Source organism: Plutella xylostella, chromosome 8 (genome assembly GCF_932276165.1).
Source record: "Plutella xylostella chromosome 8, ilPluXylo3.1, whole genome shotgun sequence".
NCBI classification, from domain to species: domain Eukaryota; kingdom Metazoa; phylum Arthropoda; class Insecta; order Lepidoptera; family Plutellidae; genus Plutella; species Plutella xylostella.
This window is the reverse complement of record NC_063988.1, coordinates 10,915,933-10,943,207: the sequence shown is the minus strand read 5'-3', so window position 1 is coordinate 10,943,207 and position 27,275 is coordinate 10,915,933. Positions and strand designations below refer to the sequence as shown.

Here is a 27,275-nt window from a genome sequence, read left to right as displayed (position 1 = left end):
GATACAAATTGGCTTCCACAGTTTCAATAGGTTTGGCAGGAGGTGATGCAAGTAGTTGTACATTAACAACCATTAACCAGCCAACTCAGATTTGATAATGGTCCATCAACATATTCAACATAATTAGACAGAGTGCGCGCTGGATGTAGACTTTTTATTATTACGTTACTACCCGTATAAATAAAACAAACAGTTAGGCACCTATAAGTAAATAAAGCCCCATTGAATAAATCAAAACAGAAGCTCAAAGTAAATCTGTCAGACTCTTTACATTGAGATAAGTGTCTGGTTGCCGCTTCCCTCCGTGCGAATTTGATATTGCATTAGTATTGATAAAGCAATGAATTGTTAATGTGCTGAGTAGAAACAATGGCCGACATCAACAAAGAAAACATCAGGAATGGGATCCGGGAACAGAAAACGGAGTTCTCCCATCACGGTGAGCTGTTTGTTTATTTTGAGTTGGAATTTAAGTATCTAACGTTTATACACTTATGCAATACTTATCTACGTTGTATGCGTGTGCATAAGAGCACGTGATTGAGTTAAGTGATGTTGACGTGAGAAAAGTAAATAGTGCGTGGAGAAAAAAACTTAATTCAATATTTAAAAGATCTATAAAAATCCAACTACATGATCAAGAATATCAAATTGACAAAAACATAATTAATTTTAATATAGAGTATTAATATAGAGAATTTAATATAGTAGTGAATTAATCAATCATCGATAGTATACTGAAAGCACACCCACAGAAAAAAAAAACTACGTTATGCGTTATGGTTACTACGTTATATTATCTATTACTTTATTAACCACTAAACAAATATCTTAGAAATGCACACCTTCATGATGATGAAAAGTATACCCTCCGCCCTAATAACTTACTTACCTACCTCCAATCGTCAGGCTTCGGCTACCGGCACCAGCAGTGCGTGGTGCTGTTCCTGTCGGTGACGCTGGCCTACCTGATCCGGTCGTGCCTGGGCGTGGCGCTGGTGGGCATGACCTCCGCCTATGACCTCTCGGACGTGGAACACGGCCACCACCACCTGCCCGATGAGGTGCATCTGCACACGCAGCTCGCCAGCTTCAATGGGACTGCGGAGCCCGTGGATAATGCTACGAGGGAAGCGTTTCAGATGAGTGGGGTGTTGAATAGAATGATGATAGTTAGACCGGTAAGCACTAGTGTGTTAAGGTTAACCTACTCTTGCATGTTGACCTTTTCCTTTCCTATTATTCACAATATTTTGTTTTGATAAGCTAACTTTTGTTTTTGATTCATTCAATTTGAACTCGATTGCATCTGTGTTTAAAGCCAAAACTTTTGAACAATTTCAGTTCCCAACATTCGACTGGAGCAAGAAGGTGCAGGACGCGATCCTGTCGGCCTTCTACTGGGGCTACATGACGCTGCAGATCCCGGCCGGCGTGCTGAGCCAGCGCTTCGGCTCGCGCTACCTGCTCGTCGGCTCCATGCTCATTAACAGCTTCATCTTCCTCGTCTTGCCTTGGGCTGCTTATTATGTGAGTAGCTTTCTCTGACCAATCATAATCTTATCAACCTTCTAAGAGCCTGTAAGGCTCATGTTGTTTACTCGGGAAGGTGCCTAATCCATACTTTATTTATAATGTATGACTTTGTATTTTCCAGGGAGGCTGGATATGCACAATGCTCTGTAGATTCATCCAAGGTCTCGGCCAAGCCTGCTTGCTGCCCTCCATCCACTCATTCTGCGGGAAGTGGGCGCCGCTCGAAGAGAGAGGAAGAATGTCTGGACTAATTTATGGAGGTAACATTTTCAGGTTCCGACTTCAGTAGGTAGTAGGCATAAGTGTCTGTTATAAATACATTGAGGTCTGCCTATTCTTTATTTTTTGATATTTCTGAGATAAAAACTAGAGCTAATAGTCTAGCCTACGTTCAAGTAATTAATAAAGAATCCTTTCTTCTATTTCAGGTCAAGCCCTAGGCGTAGTCCTGGGTATGTTAACCTCAGGGTTCATAGCGTCGTCGGCGATGGGCTGGCCGGGGCTGTTCCGTCTGTACGGCGCGGCGGGCATGCTGCTGGCTGGACTGATGTGGCTGGTGCTGGCCGACTCCCCCGCCAAACATCCAAAGATTTCCGCGGAGGAGCGAGCGTACATTGAACAAGAACTCGTTGCCCCTAAGGTAAGCTACGTTTTGGTTGTGTCTGACACCTATTCTAGACTGAAATTTTTTGCAGTACATTTTCTAAGAGGAAAGCTTGTTCAGACTCTCAAACATACATGCCTTTTACATTTGGTACCTATCTAAAAGTCCTGGTTAATGCTGTTTACTAAAGTTATATCCATATTAAGAATTTATAAGATCATTTTGACACAAATCACTTCATGAATTTTCAATCTCATGAAGTGTTTTATTTCTATTTTTTCTTCAGAAACGGTTGAAGGTCCCGTGGCGCGCGGTGCTGCGCAGCCCGGCCGTGTGGGCCACCGTGGCCGCGCACACGGGCTCCTGCTGGGGACAGCTCATCCTCTACACCGAGGTGCCCGCCTTCATGGACAAGGTCATGGGAGTCAATATTAAAGCCGTAAGTATTGGGACTAACAGAGTTATGTAGTTATGAGTCTTTTATAGCTTCCATTTCAGTTCAATCTTAGAATCAGCGTATCTATCTATTTTCTTTCGAATTTTCTCATGAACTCTCATCTCACTCCCATGATCCCTATCAATGATGTTTTCTGAGTTGACCTGTAAGGAATGGCTACAAGAACACACTATTTTGTCTACTTCCAGAACGGGGTGCTGACGTCGCTGCCGTTCCTGTCGATGTGGCTGGTGAACTTCCTGTACAGCTACATCGCCGACATGCTCATCAAGAAGAACATACTCAGCGTCACCAACGCCAGGAAACTAGCTAATTCTTTTGGTAATGCTAGGATATTTTATTATTTTATGTTTTTCTATGTCTAAATTTCTCTAATTGAAGGCGCTCCCGTGGACTCCCTTTCAAACGTGGGGCCGAAGGTTGTAAGGAAGATAAACGGAAGTGGCGACATTAGTGGACCACTGTTGTGAACCTCTGCACCTCTGGGATGCCATAGGAAATCAACAACTTAACCTAAATCATCAACCATATACCAATAATCTAGCTAGAAACAATTATAGCTTCTCCCAGTGATAGCTTTTTGATAGATATGATCGCTGCCACTTTTGGTTGAAGATTTTAGATACCGATTTAAATATCAGGTATGTTTATTATTCAATTTATTTTACAGGATGCGTGTTGGCTGGATTAGGATTCATTGTAATCTGCTATTTGCCGAAGAACATCTATTTCATTGAACCTTGTTTGATACTGATCTGCACGTTCAAAATGGCGAATCAAATGGGATACCACGTAAGTTTAATTTTGCAGATGACTAGAATAGTTACAACGTGCAATGTTAAAACTTTTTATCAAAATCCTGAATTACTTATGAAAATGACATGATGTCACAATAGACCTAAACCCAAAAAATGTACCTAACCAACTACCTTTGCTGAACTTACGGGACTGCTAGTTGATGATAATGATGATGAAGATATAATGTTTATTGAAGGTAATGGCGCGTCTCTAACAAGAAAATTATTTATTAAATAATGTATATTTTTTTCTTCATTCAACAACTTATTTACAATTTCAGGTGATCAACATAGACATGAGCCCGAACTTCGCGGGCACGTTGATCAGCATCAGCAACTTCGTGGCCAACTCCGTGGGCTCCTTCGCGCCCGTCGTCACCGGCTTCATACTCGTCGATCCGGTGAGCATAGCTTTTTGGGCCTAGTAATCTATATATTTTAAGCTGGGTGCTACGTTTTTCCAAGACCAAGATTGGTGCCTTTACATAATTTAATATTTATTTAGAGGTTACGTAGGCAATACCTAACAGTTACAGGCGTAGCTAGCACATAAAATAGACACACGAAAAACAGGAAATACATAATTCCTTATTCAAATTTTGCCAAATATCGACCACGTTACACGTTGAAAGCTTCGTGTGGATAGAGTTAAAAAAATACCATTTATTAATGAATTGCTGGTTTATTACATAGGTTCTTGTGTACATGCGATGCGTGTGGATGCGTGCTATCTTTTTATATCTAATTCTAACATAAAGGCAAATCAAACAAAATAATGCAGTATAATTAACCACCGTAAACTACTTATTTGTAGAAATTTTATCTGTAAACATAATCAGGTGACAGTGTTTTGTCTGTTACAATGTTTGTAAAGTGCGTCATTTGCACGCAAGATATTTTAATGATAAAATGATCCAAAATTTTTTACTTTGTTTAAAAACTAAAGACAGTGAATGGAATACCTAATAAAAAAAGCTCATTATATGGACTGCCGGAAAGCTTGCGATAGAGGAAATATTTATGGTCAGTGGTCAGTGGGCACTATGAATATAATAATCATTAGGTAGGTACAAGGTATATGCCTATATTGCCTAGTACCAACGTATACAATATACTGTTTACCGTTTTCTAAGTTGGCAGTTAGGTACAATAATCATGTTTGATTTGCCGTATTTGAGTGTAAATCTTTGAAAATGAATTTGTCTTTATTTTGTCGACGCTAAACTTTACACTTATAAATTCCAGACGGACCAGTACTACTGGCGCATAGTGTTCCTGATCTCGGCCACATTCTACCTGGTGAGCAACCTGGTGTTCGTGGTGTTCGCCTCGGCGGAGCGCGTGCCGTGGAACGAGCCCCCGGGCGAGGCGGGGGGCGCGGGGGACGCGGGGGACGAGGCGGGGGAGGAAGTCCCCATGATGGAGAAGCAGACCAGTGTGCCGCCGATGTGTTGATGTGATGGTTGAAGATGTGGCGTAGTGTGACTAGTGTGAGGGTCAATAATGTTAGATAGTGGAATTATAGAATAGGTAGGGAAATTACGTAAAAGGTAGTGACTTTACTAACAGTAACAATTATTTTAATAAGCTGATGGCTAAGTGATGCTGTAAATAAGATTCAGTAGGCCAATTCATACTTATTGACTTAGATTGATTAGAATTAGATAAAATATTTATATTTAAGTAAAGTAATAGTCATCATATTATTATGAGACTTTTTTCAATTAGGTTGTAGAAATATTCAATTTTAGTAACGAGTAATAAGTAAATTAAGTTATAAAATTTAAAAATATTTATACCTTACCTCAAAATAAATGTACCTACCTACTCAAATCAAATAAAATGTATTTGTAAAGGTTATATTATTTTAAGGGCTGATTTTTCATTGGTCAGAAATATTATTTGATAAATAACATTGTTGCTATCACTGCCTAATACAAACATTCAGAAGCAACAGCATCAGAATCATGTAACTATTGAAAAATCAGCCCTAAATATTTTAATCCAAATAACAAGAGAGTATTTGAGTTCTCTATAGGAGACGACGTATCTGCTTTGTGGAGACGACAAACAGGACTGTAAAAACAAGCAAGGATGTTTCACGAAGGGTTTCACTCACGGCTACTTCACATGACAGCCCTACAGTTCACTCATGAATGTGACAAGCACCTCACGCAACAAGTTTCTAAGTAGGGGCGCTACTCTTGCTTGACATAAATAAGTTTCGGGAACTGCTACGCTAACGACAACTCTATCTTATTGTTCTGAACGTAGCTTAGAACAAAAGTAGACCCCTCGGTAGTCTTCCATTTCTGGGACTCCGCAGCGGGGCAACTTGCGACACTCTTGGCTGCCAAATTCCACCTGCACCAAGTAACCGCCGCTTCCGGGGAAACTTTTAATTAAATACCTCCCCGTAGGGGCACAGTTTGTATTTATTAATTAAAACCACGTCATTATAACTTAACATATTTTTATTAAGTAAAAACATAGTTGGTAGGTACGCTACCTATACAATTTGCATCACAACGAATATATTTCGTCTTTGGTGTCTTACGAATAATAAATTACTAGTACAAATAGTTTATTTACAATATTTAAATTAGTATTGACTAGTTAGTAATAAATAGTCATTCTAAAATCTGTTTTTGTTATGTCATTTCAAATTAAGTTTGTTTGTATTTCAGGTATTTTACGTAATCAAATTGAATTTGATTTTCTATACAGCCGTAGTGGGCACAGCAATAATTCCGACATTAACTTGCTAACACATACCTTCGAATTAAACAATGAAATTCCTGCAGCGGTATTCATAACATTCATTAGATTGTCGCAGTCAGAATGTGAATTTAAACACAAATCATTCCAGAGCTTGGTAGATTGAAGATAATTTTTGCTTGTTAATTTTAGGTAGGTATTATTTTTATACGACACGTAACATATAAAATAGGTATATGTATAGTCTTTATAAACCAATTAATGTAATATTTCAGTCTCAACGTATGACATTGAAAAGTGACTATCGTCAGTTAACTAACTTTTAACACACTTTGTTTGGCGATTAACATTCCAAAAATATAATCCGTCTTCTGTGTTAACTTATAAGTCTTATTACTTACAATAATAAATTGTTAACATTTAGTAACATTATAAATAATGACAATAATTAAGTATAAATAATTATTGTAAATTAGAGTTTGTACTCACTTATCGTAAAGTACACAGCGTCGTATAAATAATTAAAGTAATTTATATAAACTATTTTCGCAGGTACGTAACACACATTACAACACTCAAATAATTCATTAATTAAATTGATTATCGCCGATACTTGGTCGTCTTCTGGTTTCGTTCGTAAGTCCCTTCTTTTTTGTTCCAATTTCTGTGAAATAAATCGAATAAATACATCAAATACCAAACTGGCACAAGATATAGGTACTATTTTTGTGTTCCGCAAGGGAGGGTAATAATTATTGTGTAGCTAAAGATAATAATATAATTATGTAAAAGAGCATATTAGCAGATCAAAACGCAACCTCTTAGTGATATAGGGATACACAAAGTGGTAGTGGAATTTGACGACGACTGGGAAAGTCCACCAACCCGCACTATGTCAGCGTGGTAGACTAGGCCTAAACCCCTTCCTTCATTGGAAGGCACTGGGGACGTGATGGGTCGTGATGATGATGATGGGAAAGTCAGAAACTAGAGGTATGTATAAAAAGCATAGGTACGTACTAATGAAAGTAGAAACACACAAAAAGCTACTGACCGAGGTTGTTGGTGGGGTTGGGATCGTTCCAGGGCTGCACCTCGGCCACCATGAAGATGATGTAGAACAAGTTGCTGAGGAAGTAGAACGCGATCGAGATGAAGAACACGTTGCGCCACTCCGCCGCGTCCGTCTGGAACACATGTGGTGATGTTTGAATGGAAAAGGAGAAATAATTAATAGACGAAACGGTAGATGTTTAGTGGTAAAGGTACAAAATCAGATTTACAATCATTGTTGGAGAGAGCGCTACAAAAAGAAGAGGAAACATGTAAAAAGTAAATGCACCTACCTATGTGGTGGCTGGTGGTTAAAAAGAGAAAGTTAATTTAACAAAATTCAGTAGCGTAGCAAAGTACCTACAGTGAACAAAATGTTTAAGAAATATACACCAAAGTTAACAATTAAACGTGATCAGGGTGTTTATTAGATTGATTGTAAAAGTAACGGATTCTTCCACATTGCAGTAATGTAAGAAGCAATATCCATACCTCATCCTTGACGACGAGGGTGACGCTGAGCGGCGCCATGATGGAGAACACGTTGCCGATGCCGTTGGTGATGCCCATCAGCGTGCTCGCGTAGTTCGGCGACAGGTCGATGTGCGAGATCTGAGGATTGTGTATTTGGATGATGTTGTAGTTATTTCTATGTAGGACAGTGATTGAAGTTCATTTTACAGACTAATAATACACAGTTTATAAAATAAACTTCAATCATCAATAGATTCTTTTAAATTTATTTCGTATCATCGTATTTTAATTTGCCGAAATTAAAGACTTCTGTGAATTTCAATTTAGAAAAAGGGTAATTAAAATAAAATTGGATTCAAATTATTAAGTAAACGTATTTCGTTTGTAATTCTAAGCATAACTAAAAGCTTTTTTTCACCAGCGGCAGCATTAATATAGATACATAATAATTTGTTTATGTATAATAATACAAATTATGATTGATACATCAATAACAACACAAGCAACATAGCACCATCTATGACAATACCGCATGGGCAGTGGCTTGTGACCTGTCTGTCATGTAGAGGGTGATGGGTTCAATCCCAGAAATAAAGAATTTAAAGAATCTTGAAAAATAAAGTGTCTTTACTTTGAAACAGTCGTTTTTGATGATGAAGAAAACGATAATGTCATTGAACAAATCAAGTGGCCAACCCACCAGGAAGCCGACGAAGTGCGCGCCGTTGAGCCCGACGGTGGCGGTGAGCAGCGCGACGGCCAGCAGCTCGTGCTCGCGCGGCAGGTAGCACAGCCCCAGCAGCGCCAGCGCCGGGCCCCAGAACGCTGCGAGAATAACATGCTATTTCGTTTTTTGTGGGAAATAGTGGAACTACACTCGCGGGTATTGAAAAGGTTCCACTGAGAAAAACACACATTTACTCCTCAACGGAAAATGCTAGCTTTATGACGCCTTCTGCAACATTGAAGTACATTTAATGGAGCATCAGGATATTACCAACTAAACACAATCATATTTTGTTTAAATTTTAAATAAAATGTTAGAAAAAATTGGGGTCGTTTGGTGACGGCTGTTTGTGGAACTATTATATTTCATTGCCCGTGACCCGTGAGTGTATTAAAAACAATAAAAACTAAGTACCTACTTATAGTGTGACAAACTTATCTGTTACGGTGAGAGCGAACTAAATTGATCGATATCTCATTACTTACTAATTAATTGTATATTATAAAAGATTAGATGGGTTTATTAACACCGCAAGAGCGAATTAACAATACGAGCAAACTTAAAATCTCTTAAAATTAAGAAATATTAGACATTTATGTGAGCTGTCACCGGAACAGATAAGTTTGTGGCACTGTAATATGGTTAAATCTGTCTTATGTTTGTTGTCCCCAGCACGTATCCTTTTTTTTGGCAGGAGAGGAGGAGCCCTAAAATATTATGTTCTAGATTGAGTAAAATTAAATGAACTTTACTCCAAAACATTGAACAATACTTAGTAGATAAATTATTAGAAGCCATATTAGACAGGCTTTTCCTCACAGGGAAAGCCGAAAGTTACTGAAATTGTTGGAATTGTAAACGAAAAGTCATAGTCAAGAAAAAAGGAAAATAGCACGTATAGTGCCACAATCTTATCTGTTCCGGTGGCGACGTCGCTGTGTGATTGAATCCAGTGATGCCATCGATTAAATTTTGCCTATTTCTGGTTTAAACGACAACTCATTTCTGCTATTACCAATTTTTATAATTAGGTACATTCATAAGTATAGATAAATCAAAATATAGGGTCGATAGTAAAGGAAAGAGGATATAATATATCAAACGACATTTGTTGTATAAAAAAATTGTCCACGGCGAACAGAAACAAAATTAGTTCTGATTATGTTCTGATATAAGACATTAAATCTAGATTTTACAATGATATAGGTAATATCTGTGCGTCTAAACTATTCTACTTACTTATTATTTATTTATTTATGAACACTTTATTTTTTTCATTTTCTTAAGTAACAAGAAACAAGAGCATAAAATTAAAAGAAATTCAGACAATGTACAAAGGCTAATTGCCAAAAATCCATTTCTTCCAGCCAACCCTTGATACTCGTAGTGGAAGAAGAAGATGTCATTAATCATCATTATTTCGTCTAAAATCGCTGCTGGTGCGAGAAATTCTTCTTGGTATACTGCCTAAGGTATAGGTACTCAGCTTCACTCACACCTGTAATCAAAGAAAAATAAAGATTATATAGTTTCAACACGACCCATCCCGTCCCCACTGCTGGGGACTGCACTGGTACGGGTCTCTCGGGAAAATATTAACAAAATTACATGTGAGTGAGTGAGAATATGGGTAAAATTATTCGTCATATTTGGCAACACTAACCTGTAGCCGCTGCAACTCGTTCTTCCAATTTTTCCAACGGAATTAAAGGCGCCTGAATACGTTATTCTTCCTGAATAAAAGCCAATATATCTAGTATTACTTTTCTTGCATCACTTTTCAGCGCTTTTGGCATTATTACATCCAGAAAATCACAAAACAAATTAAATAACGTAGCGTCAGCCTCTTCGCAGAAATTGACAACTCAAATAACGCACAGAGTATGAAAGGACGTTTGACAATGACGTCTCGTTAGTACACATTTTGACCACCGGAACATATAAGATTGTGGCACTATACTCTATGTGTTGGCCGTCATCACTTACTTCATGTGTATCACTGTGTATCGATTTATATGAGACTATTAAATCGAGGCTAATCTTGATAAACTAGTGGCTTTTAATAAAAACCCAATAGGTTATGGGCCCAGGACAGCTTGGCGCATGTCCTACAATAAATATTTTTGGAAAATACTACTACGAAAAATTCTAATAAAAAAGGCCGGTTGTCAAACAGTTTTACAAATACAAACAGCAGTAATGGCGAGTTCTATTACGACACCAATTGGTCTCCCTGTAGACAAACTAAAAGGGATGGAAGACTACAATACGTGGAAATTTATGCTGAAAATGCTCCTCATGCACGAGGATCTTCATGACTGTATCGAAGGTGAGGACAGTTGTAAGGATGAGAGGAAGAAGCAAAAGGCGATGGCAAAAATATGCCTGTCAGTAGGTCCAACTGCGTTGCAACATGTACGCAATGCAAAGACGCCTTATGAGGCCTGGAGCAACCTCCAGCGTGCATATGAGGACAAGGGGCTGTGTAGAAGACTCGGGCTGTTGAGGTCGCTGTTTGGTGTGAAGTTACAGGACAGAGGTGGTATGCAGAGCTACCTAACATATATTACGGAGCTCGGGCAACAGTTGTCGGATATAGGCTCAGCAATAGAGGATGAGTTCCTTGCAATAATCATGCTGAGCGGGCTATCTACGGACTTTGACCCACTAATTATGGCGCTGGAAAACTCCAATATGAAGCTGACAAGCGAGACAGTCAGGAGTAAACTTCTCCAGGAGCAGCAACGGCGTGATGGCAAGGAAGATGAAATGAATGCACTGGCGGTAAAGAGACCTTGGATAGTAAGGTGCTTTCGTTGTAAGAAGCCTGGTCACGTGAAGAAGGACTGCCCCAATGATGAGGTCATGGAGCCTAAGGTGGGAGGAAGACGAAGTAGTGGAAAGGAAAACTCGCTACTGACGGCTTTGTCGGTGAAAGTTCAGAACGACGTATGGTACATCGACTCAGGGGCGACTCATCACATGTGCAATAACAAGCAAATTATGCAAGAACTGCAATGCAGCAAGAAGCTGGAAGTAAATGTTGCCAATGGAGAGAAGTTACTAACTGAGGGTATCGGCAAAGTAAAAGTATTATTAAAGACTGGTTTGAAGACTGTAAGTGAAGTCCACTATATTCCTAAACTATCAGCAAATCTACTTTCTGTCAGTGAGTTAAATAGAAAAGGGTTTAGTGTAGTTTTTGATAAGAATTTATGTAAAATAATTGATGAAGGTGAAGTTATTGCCACTGGTACTGGTGTTAATGGGGTTTATGAGCTTGATGTAGTTAAGTCAGGGATTGCCATGAACTCAGCATGTGAGGGGTTGGCGACTGAACAGTCTAGCGAGGTTCTGGAGATGCCTGCACTAGTTTCTGAGCAGGGCATTGAGAAGGAGTTGGTGACTGGAGAGTCTAGCGAGGTTCCGGAGGTGTCTGCGCTGGTGTCTGCGCAGGGCATTGATCACGAGTTGTGGCATAAGCGACTTGGGCACCTGAATGCCAGGAGTATGAAGCTAATGAAAAATGGGCTGGTCACAGGTATGGATTATCCAAATACTACTTTTAATCCATGTGTAGCTTGTATAGAAGGCAAACAGGCCAGACTTCCATTCCCTAAGAAAAGTCATACTAGGTCTAATGTCAAACTAGGGTTGGTACATACAGACGTATGTGGACCTATGCAGGTATCATCATTTAGTGGGAAAAGGTACTTTGTTACCTTCATTGATGATTTCTCGAGGAAAACATTTATCTACTTCATGGATAGAAAGAGCGAGGTCTTTGAGAAATTTAAACTATTCAGAGCGCTTGTAGAGAATGAAACAGATAGAAAAATCAAAACCTTGAGAAGTGACAATGGTGGCGAGTACATGTCTAATCAATTTCAGGAGTATCTGAAGAGGAATGGGATAAAACATCAAACTACTGTCCCACATTGTAGTCAACAGAATGGTGTGGCAGAGCGGGCTAATCGCACCATAATGGATAAAGCCCGCTGCATGCTCCAGGAGGCTGGGTTGGAGAAACAGTACTGGGCGGAGGCGGTGAACACGGCTGCCGTACTCAAGAACTATACACCAACCAGAGCGGTCATGGGAACAACACCTGAAGAAAAATGGACATCCAAAAAGGTTAATGTAGCACACTTACGTGTATTTGGTTGTGTAGCATATGCCATTGATGAGAAAGCAAGGATGTGCACGGTTCTGCTTTAGCATTCCACCATGGACACATGTCTCTCCGTATCTAAAAAAAGCCGGAATCTTAAACATGAAGCAGAGACAAAAGCTTCACCTTGCAACATTGCTATTCGAAGTGGTACACAAAAAAACTCCTATCTATTTGTACGAAAAGCTCGGCTGGCGATGTAGCCGAAATGCAGCAAGGTACCACACACCACCTCTTGTATTGCCACAGAGTAAAACTGCAGCCTTCCGAGGCAGCTTTAAGTACCAGGCGACAAAGTGCTGGAACAATATTCCCCCTCCACTGCGCAAACTTAAGTCCAAGCACCTCTTTAAGATTAAACTCCGCCAGTACCTAACATGTATTTAAGCTTCCTGCACTTATCGCCTTATCCTGTATTTTATTTTAATATTATACTATTTTTTATTGATTAAGCATCAACCTTTTATGTATATTTATACAAACCACACTTTAACACATTACCCCATTACCCTATTATATTATGATATGTATATATATTGTTTTAAACTATTAACACAAAGATTCTAATTTAAACATAAATCTTTCGGAGCAAACACAGCACGTTTATATCATATATCATATTATTTTTTAGCCGCGTACCACCTCAACTCGCTGGTTCTGGCAGAATTACCAGCGCTGTATACTTTTTTGTACAGCACATGCTGAGTCAGAGCCATTTTACTGACATAATACACACCACAATTATTGTTATTCTTTATGCCACTGTACCTACATTGTTGTTTTGTATTTGTGATGTGTATTTTGTGAGTGAATAAACGATGTGTCTATGTCTATGTCTATGAAATTGGACCCTAGATGCAAGAGGTATATTTTTGTAGGGTACTGTGAGAATAGTAAAGGGTATAGACTGGTAGATCCTGCTTTTCCAAAGAAATGTATTAAAGCCAGGCACGTCACATTCATGGAAAATATGTTTTTGGATAAAGTAGTGTCCAATGATGATAACAGTAAAGAGCATGATGATTTGTTAATTATAGATTCATCTGATAACTTAGATAGTACTACACAACCTGATCCAGCACAGTCGTCGACAGAAGCTTCTGAGACATCATTATGTCAGCCAGACGTGGTCGAGATGGATCAGTTGTTACCTGATGACACAGTGAATCCTCGGAGACAAACCATGTTCAGTCTGGATTCATCAGTAGAATCTGTAAATTCGGATAACCACTCTTCGGACCCTACATATATTGCAGGATGTTCAAGTATGGATTCGGAGGACTCGCTTGATTTTGAAGATGCTGATACGGATGGGTATGCTGGGTTTACAGCGGTTACAGAAGACGAAGATATACCGAAGACAATAGAAGAGGCTCTGGGTGGCTGCGAGTCTAAACATTGGAAGGAAGCTATACAAGACGAGTATAACTCTTTCATAGTTAATGAATGCTGGACACTGGTTGATCTGCCTCCAGGGCAAAAACCAGTAAAATGTAAATGGATATTTAGCAAAAAGAGAGACCTAAATGGAAAATTGTTAAAGTATAAAGCTCGTCTGGTGGCGAAGGGTTATACACAAAGATACGGAATTGACTACAATGAAACATTTGCACCTGTGGTTCGCTACTCAACAGTTAGAATACTGTTAGCATTAGCTGCTCAATATGATTTAGTTATAGAGCACCTAGATGTAAAAACTGCATTTTTGCACGGGTTACTAACCGAAACTGTATATATGGAGCAACCTGAAGGTTTCATCCAAGGTGGAGGTCAAGATGAAAAGGTCAGGAAAGTATATAAGCTGAACAAAGCAATTTATGGCTTAAAACAGGCGGCGAAAGCATGGTATGAACGCATTAATGATGTTTTCATCAATAAATTGCAATTTAGTAGACTATCTTCTGAGCAATCGGTGTATATTCATAATACTGATGATGAAGTAATAATCGTAGCGCTGTATGTGGATGACATCATGATCTTTAGCTCCGAAAATTCTGAGAAAAAGAAAGTTATTAAGGAAGGGCTGATGAAAGAGTTCGTGATGCATGATTTGGGACCGGCTCATCAGGTTCTAGGTATGAAAATTGCTAGATTACCTGATGGAAGCTATACTTTGGATCAGTCCAGTTACATAAAGAAAGTTTTAGATAAACTGCATATGGCAGAATGCAAAGCAGCTAAGACTCCTATGGAAGTTGGAATTCAACTTAAAAAGGAAGAGAATTCGGCATGTAAATATGATTATAGGAGCCTTATTGGGTGTTTAATGTACCTGTCAGTATGTTCCAGGCCGGATATTACTCATAGCATCAGCTATCTAAGCCAGTTCAATAACTGTTTTGGTGAAACTCACTGGAAAGCAGCGAAAAGGGTTCTGAGATATTTAAAAGGAACAATACATTACAGTCTACTATTTCAAAAGGGTGACGATTTACTGATTACTGGTTTTACAGATGCTGATTGGGGAGGAGATCAGATGGATCGTCGGTCATATACTGGGTATGTTTTTAGTCTTGGTAGTTCAGTTATTTCGTGGGAAAGCCGAAAGCAACGGACTGTAGCGCTTTCTAGTACTGAAGCTGAGTACATGGCGGTTTCTGACTCCTGCAAGGAGGCTCTGTTCTTGCAAACATTTCTTAAAGAATGTACTGGTATTGTTTACAAAATAGATTTGTTTAACGATAATCAATCAGCACAGAAAATCTGTAAGAATGTTGTAACACACTCGCGTACCAAACATATAGATATAAGGCACCATTATGTTAAAGAGTTGATAAGTAAGAGGGTTATTGATTTAAGTTACCTTCCTACTGAGGAAATGTTGGCGGACGTGTTAACGAAGCCATTAACTTCAGAGAAGCATTATAAGTTTGTGTCTAAACTACTTAAAACTGATTAACTTGTTTTCATATATGTTTTTTTTGTGATATTGTTTATTTGTACTCCGTTAGTCAGTGTTAAAGTTATGTTTTAGTTTTATATACCTATATAAGTTATGATATTTTGTTTGAGGCCTAGAATTGTGCTAATTTTCTTTTGCCTATTTATATGATTTTTGTTTAAGGCCTAGTGTTGGAATTGTAAACGAAAAGTCATAGTCAAGAAAAAAGGAAAATAGCACGTACTCTATGTGTTGGCCGTCATCACTTACTTCATGTGTATCACTGTGTATCGATTTATATGAGACTATTAAATCGAGGCTAATCTTGATAAACTAGTGGCTTTTAATAAAAACCCAATAGAAATCACATCAAAATGTTGATTCAGTAAGCAAAAACATAATTTCGAAAAGTTGAAATCTGTGCCGCTGCCTTGAACAAACGCAATAAACTGAACTTTTAATTGTTTCGCAACACGTGTCTCCATCGTAATAACGTACAGTGGAAGCACTTGCCACTCTGTACCGTTCATATTTTGTGCGTATTGTCGTTGTATCGTTATCGTAACGAAATTGATACATATTGATTGGTTTTCATTACGTTTATATAACCGATTCTATTTTAAATTAATGATAACCGTTTTTTGTCTTATCTTGGGGTTGTTGAGGAATTTTATTTTTAGTCTGAGAGTGGGCGTGGAAAAATACTTGATTCAGAATTGGTTAAATTCCGTTGTTTTGTTAATGGATTATGAGCTTGGACGATAACGGTGATAGTCACTATAAAAATACAGCAAAAGTCAAATGAGATAAACCAAAGATTGCACGCTTTTTAGGTATACAAAATTATCATATTTTTTCAACATTAATTAACTGTTTCTCTTAACTAGTTATAACATGAATTGTTTGAAACTAGTACAAAGCAGTTTTTAACAATAACATGAATGAGTCTAAAGAAAGATATTTTGCCTTTGTTTACAATTATTTTACGAACAACATCTTAGTAGTTTATAAAGACGCCAAAAAACAATATGAAGAACTGCATATTTCACACAACCTCCTCTGCTACTATGAAAGGTACCATACCAAAAAGAATAAAATACTTAATGAAGTAGTTGAACATGGTGTTGTAGTTACCGATGGTGTTGAAGAGTTTCCGGGAGGCGGTGACGCCGAGCACGCCGCGGTTGACGAGCAGGTCCGCCAGCCAGCTGAACACGAAGCTCAGCAGACACATCGCGATGTACGGCAGAGCAGAGTACAGGGCTGACTGCAGGAAAATAGACAAAGTATAATTCAGTATAGTGTCCCATTTAAGAACCTTATAAATGTAAGCCATATAATATTGGTCAATTTTTAGGAAAAGATGTAGATTTAGATTTTAGATATTTTAGCCTCCTGATGCCCACGGTCCTTCTGTGAGTACTAAACGAGTATAGTTGTTACTGCCCAAGCTATAACATATTTTTTCGGGACTAAATGCCCAGGGTCCTTCTCCGAGGACGAATACTTTGTGTTTGAACCATATTTGAATTTACCGCCATTATTTTTTGGGATTGCATCAATGGATTTAACATTCCATCACTGACAGCTGTCTTAAGTGTCATCTGAGGATAATCAATCGTTCATTGTAAAAACGTCAAAAAACGGAACCATAGCGGGGCCACCGTCGACTAAGGCCCACTTGCGTGGATCACAGGGTTAAAAATATAAACTCAGAGGTAACTAACTCAGGGTTAACTTTGTAAAATTTTAACCCGGACTTTTGATTGCGCTAATGGAAAATAACCCTGAGTTAGCTAACCTGACGTTTCTTTTTGCACTCTGTGAATCTATGTCCCGTTCCAGGCTGAAAGGGACCAAGTTTCTATTGCCGTAAAAAAACATTGTCTTCTATCTCGTTTTCACCTCACGTCTTTGGATAAAACTATCCCTCTCTATTTCCATTTTCGCAATCTGTCAGTAATTTGTAAGTATTTTGTTTACAAAGTGTCATATTTGTGATTTCCTTGTAGATATACATTACGAAAATTATAAAAAATTGAAAAGAAACGGCGGTAGCTCAGTCGGGTAAGCGCTCGCTTCTCACACAAAAGATGCGCGTGTTTGGATCCTAGCGCAGACATACAGTCCTTGCGTTGCTGGACTTCAGCAATGCATTCAACTCGGTTGACTTCGAGTTACTCCTTGGTGTTATTCAATCTCTTAACGTATCTCCGGCAGTTACAAAGTGGTTCGAGTCTTATCTCAAAGGGCGTCAGCAGTGTGTACGTACTGATGCTGAGAGTTCTTCTTGGTGTCAAGTTCTTGCTGGCGTTCCTCAAGGCGGCGTCCTTTCCCCTTTACTGTTCTCCCTGTTTATCAACATCCTGGCAAACAAACTTACTTCTAACTACCACCTATATGCAGACGATCTTCAGCTCTATGCCGGTGCACCACCTGAGAGCTTGAACACGGGCGTTAGTTGTATTAATGAAAACTTGGAAATTATTTCTAAGTGGGTCAAGTCTTTCGGTCTACTGCTCAATCCCTCGAAATTAATAAAACACGCGAGTAGTTTCAAACAGACTGACGTTTATTGTCACTTTGACACAAGACATACATTAGTTACTATAAAGAGATAATAGATGGCGCCACATACATTCTATAGCACAGTTTAGACTATTATTTTAATACATATATACTAATACCACCACTTATTAAAATAATCTAAACACAGTTACTTCTTTACATCAACAATACCAATTTTCTTAACAAATTTACTATGCTTCTCTTTACATAAACTTTTAGTGAACAGATCTGCTGGCATTTCTACAGTACTCAAATAATTTATTTTAACTTGTTTATTTTCTACAGCCTCTCTGATAAAATGGAATCTTACATCAATATGTTTGCTTCTTTTGTGGTACATAGAGTTTTCTGTAAGTTTCTGGACACTTTGATTATCATTATACATTGTTATTGTCCCATTTTTCCTATTTACCAGTTCATGTAAAATGTTCTTAAGAAAAATAGCCTCTTTACTGGCCTCACAAATAGCCATATATTCGGCTTCCGTGCTCGATAATGCAACAGTTTGTTGCTTTCTACACTCGTGGGAAACTATACATCCTGAGTATATAAAACAAAAACCTGTATAGGAGCGCCTATCAACAGTGTCTGACGCCCAATCTGCGTCAACAAAACCAACTATATCTGATACATTTTTTACATACATTAAACCTAACGATCTTGTACAGCTTAAATATCTTAGCACTCGTTTTGCATGTTTCCAATGTACTTCATTATAGCATGTATTAAACTGGCTCAAATAGCTCACACAAAAAGATATGTCAGGTCTAGTTAGAACTGCTAGGTACATTAGACTCCCTACTAATTGTTGATAAGGATATTGACTCGACACATTCTCTCCTTTTTCTAATTTCAAATTTACTTCCATAGGTGTCTCTGCACTTTTACAATCTTTCATATTAAATTTTAACAACAATCTTTCAATAAATTTTTCTTGATCCACACAAATCTTATCTTTTTGTATTTTTACATTCATACCTAAACACTGCTTCAATTCACCTAAGTCTTTTAACTTAAAGCTGGCACTTAACTGGCATTTTAGGTAATCTACATCTTTGTTACAGTTCGAAAACACAAAGAAATCATCAACAAAGAGAGCTATATAAGTTTTATCACTACCATCACATTTTACAAATAAACATGGTTCATAAGCAGACTTCTTATAACCTAGCTCAATTAAACAATTTTCAGCCTTTTTATACCAGGCTCTTGCTGACTGTTTGAGTCCATAAATGGCCTTTTTTAACTTTAGGACTTTACTAATATTAGCTTCACATTTTAAATTCTGGGGCAATTGCATATACACAGTTTCATCGAGATGGCCATTTAAAAAGGCAGTTGTGACATCAAAATGTCTTATATTTAAATCTAAGTTAACACTAATAGCAAACAACAGTTTCAAAGTTGAATATTTAAGAACCGGCGAAAAGGTTTCATTATAGTCAACACCCTGTACTTGGGTAAAACCTTTGGCCACCAATCTGGCTCTATATCTCACTGTATCATCACTATTTAACTTCTTTTTATACACCCACTTACACTGAACAACACAAGCATCACTGGGTCTGTCCACTAGCTCCCATGCCTCATTATCATGGAATGACTGCAGCTCCTCCTCCATTGCTTGGCACCATTGTTCCCGTTCTGAGCAGTTCATCACATCTTCATAGGTTATACTTTCTTCAAGAATGTCTTCATTAGTCACGCACACATTACTGAAACCATATCTTTCTGGCTTTTTTCTCTCACGCTTTCCCAAGCTGGGTTGCTCAACTGGCCCGAGTTGTACAGCTTCATTTTCAAGTTCATAAAACTCATCAGCACTGGATGAACTTGCTGTGCACTCACTATCAGGTACATAAGTACTGTCATTCGGATCTCTTAGTGATTGCTCTTGTTCTTCCTCCTCTGGTACATCTGGCTCCTTCTCCCTCACGACAGCCTGCGTCATTTCACAGCTTGATTCCATGACAACAACATCTCGGCTGTTCACTATGCGCTTTGTGACAGGATTATATAACCTATAACCCTTTGTGTTCTCTGCATATCCAAGAAGTATGTATTTTTCTGCCTTTTTGTCCCATTTGAGTCTCTTTTCCTTTGGAACATGAGCCATTGCCGTGCTCCCGAAGACACGTAAGTGGCTAAGATCTGGCTTCCTCCCTGACCAGAGCTCATACGGAGTTTTCTGCAAGCCTGAGGCCAAGGTTCTGTTGCGCAAATATACTGCCGTGTTTACAGCTTCAGCCCAAAATTTCTTCTCCATATTAGCATCAAATAGGAGGCACCTGGCTCTTTCCACTATTGTGCGATTCAACCTTTCGCACATACCATTTTGCTCCGGCGTGTAAGGATTTGTTTTCTGGTGTACAATGCCACACTTTTTCATAAAACTTTCCATATTGGCTCCACAGAATTCCCCACCATTGTCTGTTCTCAGTACCTTGATGCACTTCCCTGTCTGCTTTTCCACCATAGCTTTAAACTCCTGGAAGTATTTCATCACCTCGCTCTTTGACTTTAATAAATAAATGAATGACATTCTGCTGTAATCATCGACAAACAGGAGAAAATACCTTGACATTCCTATTGAGACAGTCTCCATGGGACCGCAGACATCCACATGCTCCATTTCTAATACATCCTCACTTCTGGTACCTTTGTGAGAAAATGGTTGTCTCGCTAGCTTTCCTTCACAACATGTGACACACTGGAACTTGTCAATTTCTGCCTTGTCAGGGTAAGAAATTACCCTCCACAGCGCCATTCTTCATACTGTTCAAGTCTTTACTGTTGATATGGCCCAACCTTCTATGCCACAACATACTGGTTTCCTGCATTGCTGTGCCAACAAACAGACTTTCTTGTTTTATGTTCAGTTTGTACACTCCATTTATTAACTGTGCTTTCCCAACAAGTACATTATTGCGATTGTATATTCTGCAAATGTCTTCACTGAAAGTCACTTTGTTTCCATTTCTGATCAACTCACTAACTGATAGGAGATTAGTTGTGAGGTTAGGAATGCACAACACATTTTTTACTGTGATATCAAACTCTGAACCATCCACTAAAGTCGTCAACTTCGTGTTTCCTGAGCATAATACTGGTACTGTAGTTTGGTTAGCTACTACAATCTGTTTCACGGACGAGTTGAAGGTAATATCGGATAAACACTCTTTGTCGGAAATCATATGAGAACTGGCACCTGAGTCGATGTACCAATCCGTCTTCTTGTATGTCGAATTCATGTAAAACGTGCTAAACACTGTACTTTCTTTGTCTTTTCCGGTGTAATTGCACTGATTTTTATAGTGTCCGATTTGTTTACATTTATAACAACGAATTTTCTTGGTGACATTGACAGGTTTCGAAGGTGACGTTTTAAACTTTGACATTTCTGCAGTGCCGCCATTATATTTCTTGCGCTGCTGCCAACTTTTCGATAAAAAAGCGCCTTCAGTGCTGCCAACCTCCGCACTCATATCCAACAATTTAGATTTGATGACGTCTGTGCTAACTGTCATGCCAGAATGTTCGATAGCCATTATCATTGGGGCAAATTTTTCCGTTAAACCGGCCAACAACAAACATCCGACCCACTCATCAGTAATTTGAAATCCTGTTCCTCGTAACTTATGCGCCGTATCTACTATCTGAGTCACATAGAAAGTCATGGACTCACAAATCACAATCTTCTAGCCGAATCGATATAAGATGACGCAGCAAACTGATTCTTCTTTGAAATCCTGAATCATCGAAGAGTGATTTCAGGCGACTCCACACATCCTGAACTGTCTTTTCATTCTTGATATGAACATATAACGACGAATCTATTGTCATTATTAATTTCGCCTTCGCCTTTTGCGCGTCGGTGTCCACAATGGCGGTACTTGCTGCAGCGGCTGCATGAGCAGTCTGGCTGGCGGCTGGCTGTTTTTTATTGATGTCCACTCCTTCTAGAATGAGGAAGTTCTCTGCGGCAAACGCCCACTCATCGTAGTTCTCACGACCCTTAAGTTTTGGGACGTTGACGATGTAACTGCCGGCCATTGTTCAAAAAACGTAATCTTGATGAACAAACTTTTTCACCACACAGCTTTTTAATCTGAACAAATCTAGTCCGGCGGATAACTTTAAAGTTACGAGTAACCACTGAGAGTCTATATTTCACAAAATATCAACGTATTTTCAGCTTTTAACGCGAAATATGGTACTGGGCCCATAACCTAATAAAACACGCGAGTAGTTTCAAACAGACTGACGTTTATTGTCACTTTGACACAAGACATACATTAGTTACTATAAAGAGATAATAGATGGCGCCACATACATTCTATAGCACAGTTTAGACTATTATTTTAATACATATATACTAATAGAAATCACAAGCAATTATCCTCGGAAGCTCACGAATGCTTCGTAAAATTGACGTGTCAGCTGTCATGAGAGTCACATACGATCAGACTGTCATACCATACGTAGCTTCGGTAAAAAATCTTGGCGTGATCATGGATTGCACACTTTCTTGGATTCCCCAAGTAGATGCTGTCAGCAAGAAGATGTTCGCGTCCTTCCATTCTCTTAAGCGCTTGCAGTACTTTCTACCACTGAACACTAAAGTTACGTTGGCACAGTCCTTACTGCTCCCTATTCTTGATTACGCCGATGTAAGCTATCTTGACCTCACTGAAGAGCTACTCAACAAACTCGAACGTCTCCAGAACTTGTGCATCCGATTCATTTTCGGATTGCGCAAATATGATCACATTTCTGAGTATCGAGCTCAATTACAGTGGCTTCCAATTCGCCTTCGCCGGAATACTCACATTCTCAACATATTGTACAGTGTTTTAAATAACCCCTCATCTCCCCAATACCTGAAGTGCAAGTTTTCGTTTTTGTGTTCTCATTCTCAGGGCAGAGCGTTGAGGTCAGTAGAGAACAAATTGTTGAGCATTCCTGATCATAACGCCGCCTCTTATAGCGATTCATTCGCAATGAAGGCAGCATGTTTGTGGAACTCCTTGCCAGAGGGAGTGCGACAGTCACCATCAATGGCAACTTTTAAAAAAAATGTTAGGCATCACTATTTTGAATCATTAGGTTGGCAGGTAAAATAGGTATTTATATATATATATATATATATGTATTTATATTTATGTAGTATTATTTATATATAAGTATGATGTTATTTTTATAAGTATATTTTATGTTGTAAGTAGTTGTAATCTATACAGTAATAATTTAAGGTTAGGTTTAAATCATAGGCTAAGTTCAGTTTGATAATTGTACCTACTCAAATTAGTTAAGGGATCTAATGGCATTTTTCTTTCACCCAGTCGAAGGTTGGCTGGAAGAAATTGCTTTTTGGCAATAAGCCCGCCTTTGTATACGTTTGTGTTTTTTGATTTGTAACTGTTCTCTTTTATGTTTTTATTTGTATGTGTACAATAAAGTGTATAAATAAATAAATAAATAAATAAATAAATAAATAAATAAATAAATAAATAAATAAATAAATAAATAAATAAATAAATAAATAAATAAATAAATACCAATGAGTTCTTTGGAATTTAAGTACAATGTGTGGCAACTTACTACCACACATTCTACTTACCACAAAACGTTCAAGAACCTTATCATAAGCAGCTCTCTTCAATCTAACCGTACCAGCAAGCGATACTCAACCAATAACAACAGCAAGTATTGATTTTATTGAACACATCGCGGTTGCAAGTTGTGCTTTAGATAACAGCAAAGATAGCCGTGTAAAGAGCTGTTTCTGGAAACAAAGAGGGAGTTCCGAAAATAACTGTTCAGCAAGCTCAAGCAAGCAGCAGCAGCGACCACCACCGTCACCGCGGCAGCTCGTAGAGGAGAGCCTCCGACAGCGCAGAAAAGGAACGAGTCCCCGTGCATTCCCAACGCCACGAGTATTTAAGTTAGCACCTCGCGTATAAGTAGGCTTATTTTCTGTAAATAAATTATTATTATTCTGTCCACTCTGAGTATTATTTTCTACCTACCCTACACAATATCTCCAAAAATGTATACCATATCTCTTACGGTGAAAAAAACATCGTGATCTAAATGTGTACCCTAAAGTGCATTGCACTCTTTCAAAAGCGGCGATACGGCTCGCGACCTATCACGTGAGTATAAAAATGTTCAGCGAAAAGTGCGTGAGTCACCTCTGAGTAACTACATTACAGTCATAGTCGTGAGCATATATTATGTATGTAACCACACCATCGTGCTCTTAATTTCACAAGTGGGACCATTTGCTACTTTGCTAGATAGGGGAAAAATATAAGAATGATGAGTTAATCATCATAATCAAACATTTCAAACGAATACAAGAATATTGATAAAAACCTTTTCTTTTGACGTAAGCCGGGTTAGCGTCTTAACCCTCCAATATTGGGGGGTTAAATATTTAAGAGTTTATCCCAAGGTTAGCGCTCATATTTCAGCGATGCAAGACAAATTAAAAATCTAACCCTTCTTATGTCAAATATCTCCGAGTTAATTCGCTAACCCAGGTCTGCGCAAGTGGGGCTAAGTAAGTTGTAATCTCATTTTACTTATGTGATCTAATCATTTAATACAATAACTTTAATAAAACCTTATTGTTAAGTATATTAGCAAGAGACGAATAGTAATATTTTATCAATTAAGGTTCTAAATAATATTCTATGATCATCCATTTACATTAGTACTTGTCTGAGTACTGTGGTCCTCAATGACATAAACGTTTAGTCCTCACTTGAGGACTCTGGACCGCTATACTATAATTTTAGATATACTTATTAATGTAGTTTTTTACAGAATATAATGCGAAATCCAAGAAATTGAAGCAGATTTAGCTATGTCGGACATAGATCTCTCGGAGGACGATGACATGACATAAATGACTCACCATGAACCCGTAGAATTTGAATTTTGTGATGATGATATCCAGGAGCTGCTAGCTGAGCCTTTCATTTTATCTTATTTTGTTCCTATATTGATCCCAATAATTATAATAGTTGATAAGTGTAAGAGTTTATCTAGAATAAATATAAGTTCTAAACTTATGTGAGACTGATTTAAAGTGTTAAATGTGTAGCTAAGTGGTTCTTATTTCATAAGTTTTGTTATTTCTAACAAATTACCTTATAAATATATTTCCTACCAATAAATTAATTTTTTTTTAACTGCCCACGGTCCTCACATGAGGACTAATGATTTTCGAATTTAAACCTATTGAAACTGGTTCCTTTTTTAATGCATTAACCGTACATACTACTAGGAACACTATATAATAATTTTTGCGACATTTATTCACGTTTAAGTTTCTGGGCAGTAAGCTAGGTAAACGCAATAGTCCTTGTGTGAGGACCGTGGGCAGATAGTCCTAAAAAATAAAATAACGGCTGGGCGTCAGGAGGTTAAAGCTACTAGCTCTCATCTTGGAATTTATGTTGGTAAAAGATGGTAGGGTAACGTAACGTACCTTGGGACGCTTGTACCTCGGGACATTGATTGTATTTTAAAAACCGGCTAAATAAACACATTAAAATTCTACCCTAGGCATAGTATTTTACTCGCTTGGCAAAACTAGTGAGTCTCGTGATCATATCAGCATCGAGTGTGTGGTGAAGACAATATGAAGTTTTTTGGAGTCAAAAGTAGCTTTTGTATAGTTTTTTGTGTTGCTTTATCTCATTGAGGCATGCTCAAAATAAAGACATGGATGTCACGTATAACTTTTCAGTTATTTAATTTTATGACATGGCAATTATCTGAAAGATTCCTATTAATTAAAAATAAAGATATTTAAATTTTGGTTAAATATTAGTTTTTTTGTACCTTGGGACACGATTAAATTTGTACCTTGGGACACTGTTTTCTATGGTTTTGAACTATGGAAAATGCAAACATCTAAATAACGCCTTATATCTCTGTTCTTATTAGTGCCAGAGTGAAACTAGACAGAATAGAGATGCAGTAAATCAATAAGAACAGAGATATAAGGTGTTATTTAGAAGTTTGCATTTTCCATAGTACAAAGCTATAGGAAACAGTGTCCCAAGGTACAAACGTGTAACGTACCTTGGGTCAAAACAAGCATTTTTACTTTTATCTTAATTTAATAAAATCTGGCCACACTAAAGCTTTAGCACAAATACTAGTGATAATAGATTATATATCCTACCGAATAAAGAAATTTTCATATTCATATCTTAGTTGTACGCTGCGATAGCTTCATTCAAAGTTGGGGTAGTCGAAAATGTCCCTAGGTACGTTACGTTACCCTACATACCTAAGTACCTACCTTTTTCAATAGCAGTATATAAAATGGGGCAGAATACAATTTTTACAGTGACAAAAGCGGACACCAAATATAAAAACCAGATGATGATGAAACCAATCAAAATGTAAAGAATACTGACGTTTTTGATGTCAACATTGAGGACATTCTTCATGTAGGTGGGCATCTCGGTGAGCAGCGTCCAGAAGCCGAGGCTCTGCCCCGCGTGCGCCAGGACCACTGACAGGAACGGCAGGGAGGTCCAGATCTTCTTCCACGGAGTGCGCAGACCCTGGGAGATGGATGCAGAAAGGTTGTTGAGATGTTCGAATACAAAATTAAGTTTTTGTGAGAGAAGTGTAGGTAACTTCCAATGAATTCGAGAATAAAAAGTTTATTTCAATGACATCATAACATCGCAAAATAAACAATTTATCATTGCTGTTCATTGGTCTTTCCAATCATTACCTACGTGTTTTCCGTGCCCTGATTCTTGTTAAGTTTTACCAATCAAGTTTGTATTGTTCAGAAACTATAACTATATAACAGCTTTGATGTTCATGATGATGATGATAGAAATTCAGAAGTTTAAACAATTAATAGCGCGTGTCTATTCAAATTCCTTACTTTGCGGGAGATGATGGGTTTCTTACCATACAAGGTGTATTATTAACACAAATATTATTAACTATGTTGTTTACTATTAACATTTCCCACAACTCAACCCACCTTCCTCTCCTCTTCATCATGTCCGCCGCAGTTCATCTCAATATACTGTCGCTCCTCGTCCGAGATCCAGCGGCTGTCGGCGGGGCTGGAGGAGCCCACGGCCAGCCACAGCGCGGCCCACGCCACGCCCGCCACGCCCGTCGTGTAGAACACAGAGGGCCAGCCCCATGAGCTGGCGGAGAGGACCCCGGACACCATCATCTCGATTATTGTGCCCACTTGCGCTCCTGCGGGGGAATGGAAATGTTATGAAATGAGTTCGGT

The 27,275-nt window shown here is 38.3% G+C and overlaps 2 protein-coding genes across 2 annotated transcripts in view; one reads left to right on the top strand and one right to left on the bottom strand.

The window, feature by feature from the left end:
- The first annotated feature begins 252 nt into the window (after nt 1–252).
- LOC105392970 (putative inorganic phosphate cotransporter) lies at nt 253–5,117 on the top strand. The gene is made up of 10 exons (XM_038114973.2): nt 253–439; nt 910–1,181; nt 1,345–1,530; nt 1,658–1,796; nt 1,965–2,176; nt 2,427–2,579; nt 2,786–2,918; nt 3,268–3,389; nt 3,676–3,795; nt 4,640–5,117. Exons 1-10 carry the CDS (start codon nt 370–372, stop codon nt 4,847–4,849), a joined length of 1,617 nt encoding a protein of 538 aa, XP_037970901.2. The 5' UTR covers nt 253–369; the 3' UTR covers nt 4,850–5,117.
- A 733-nt stretch (nt 5,118–5,850) lies between these two features.
- LOC105392958 (putative inorganic phosphate cotransporter) overlaps nt 5,851–27,275 on the bottom strand; it is a 42,680-nt gene continuing 21,255 nt past the window's right edge. The window contains exons 5-11 of the mRNA XM_011564655.3: nt 27,012–27,238; nt 26,425–26,574; nt 16,553–16,685; nt 8,340–8,464; nt 7,658–7,777; nt 7,167–7,299; nt 5,851–6,776 (exon numbers count right to left, since the gene is read on the bottom strand). Coding sequence (XP_011562957.3) covers nt 6,700–6,776; nt 7,167–7,299; nt 7,658–7,777; nt 8,340–8,464; nt 16,553–16,685; nt 26,425–26,574; nt 27,012–27,238 — 965 coding nt within the window. The 3' untranslated portion in view covers nt 5,851–6,699. The remainder of the gene's footprint in view (nt 6,777–7,166; nt 7,300–7,657; nt 7,778–8,339; nt 8,465–16,552; nt 16,686–26,424; nt 26,575–27,011; nt 27,239–27,275) is intronic.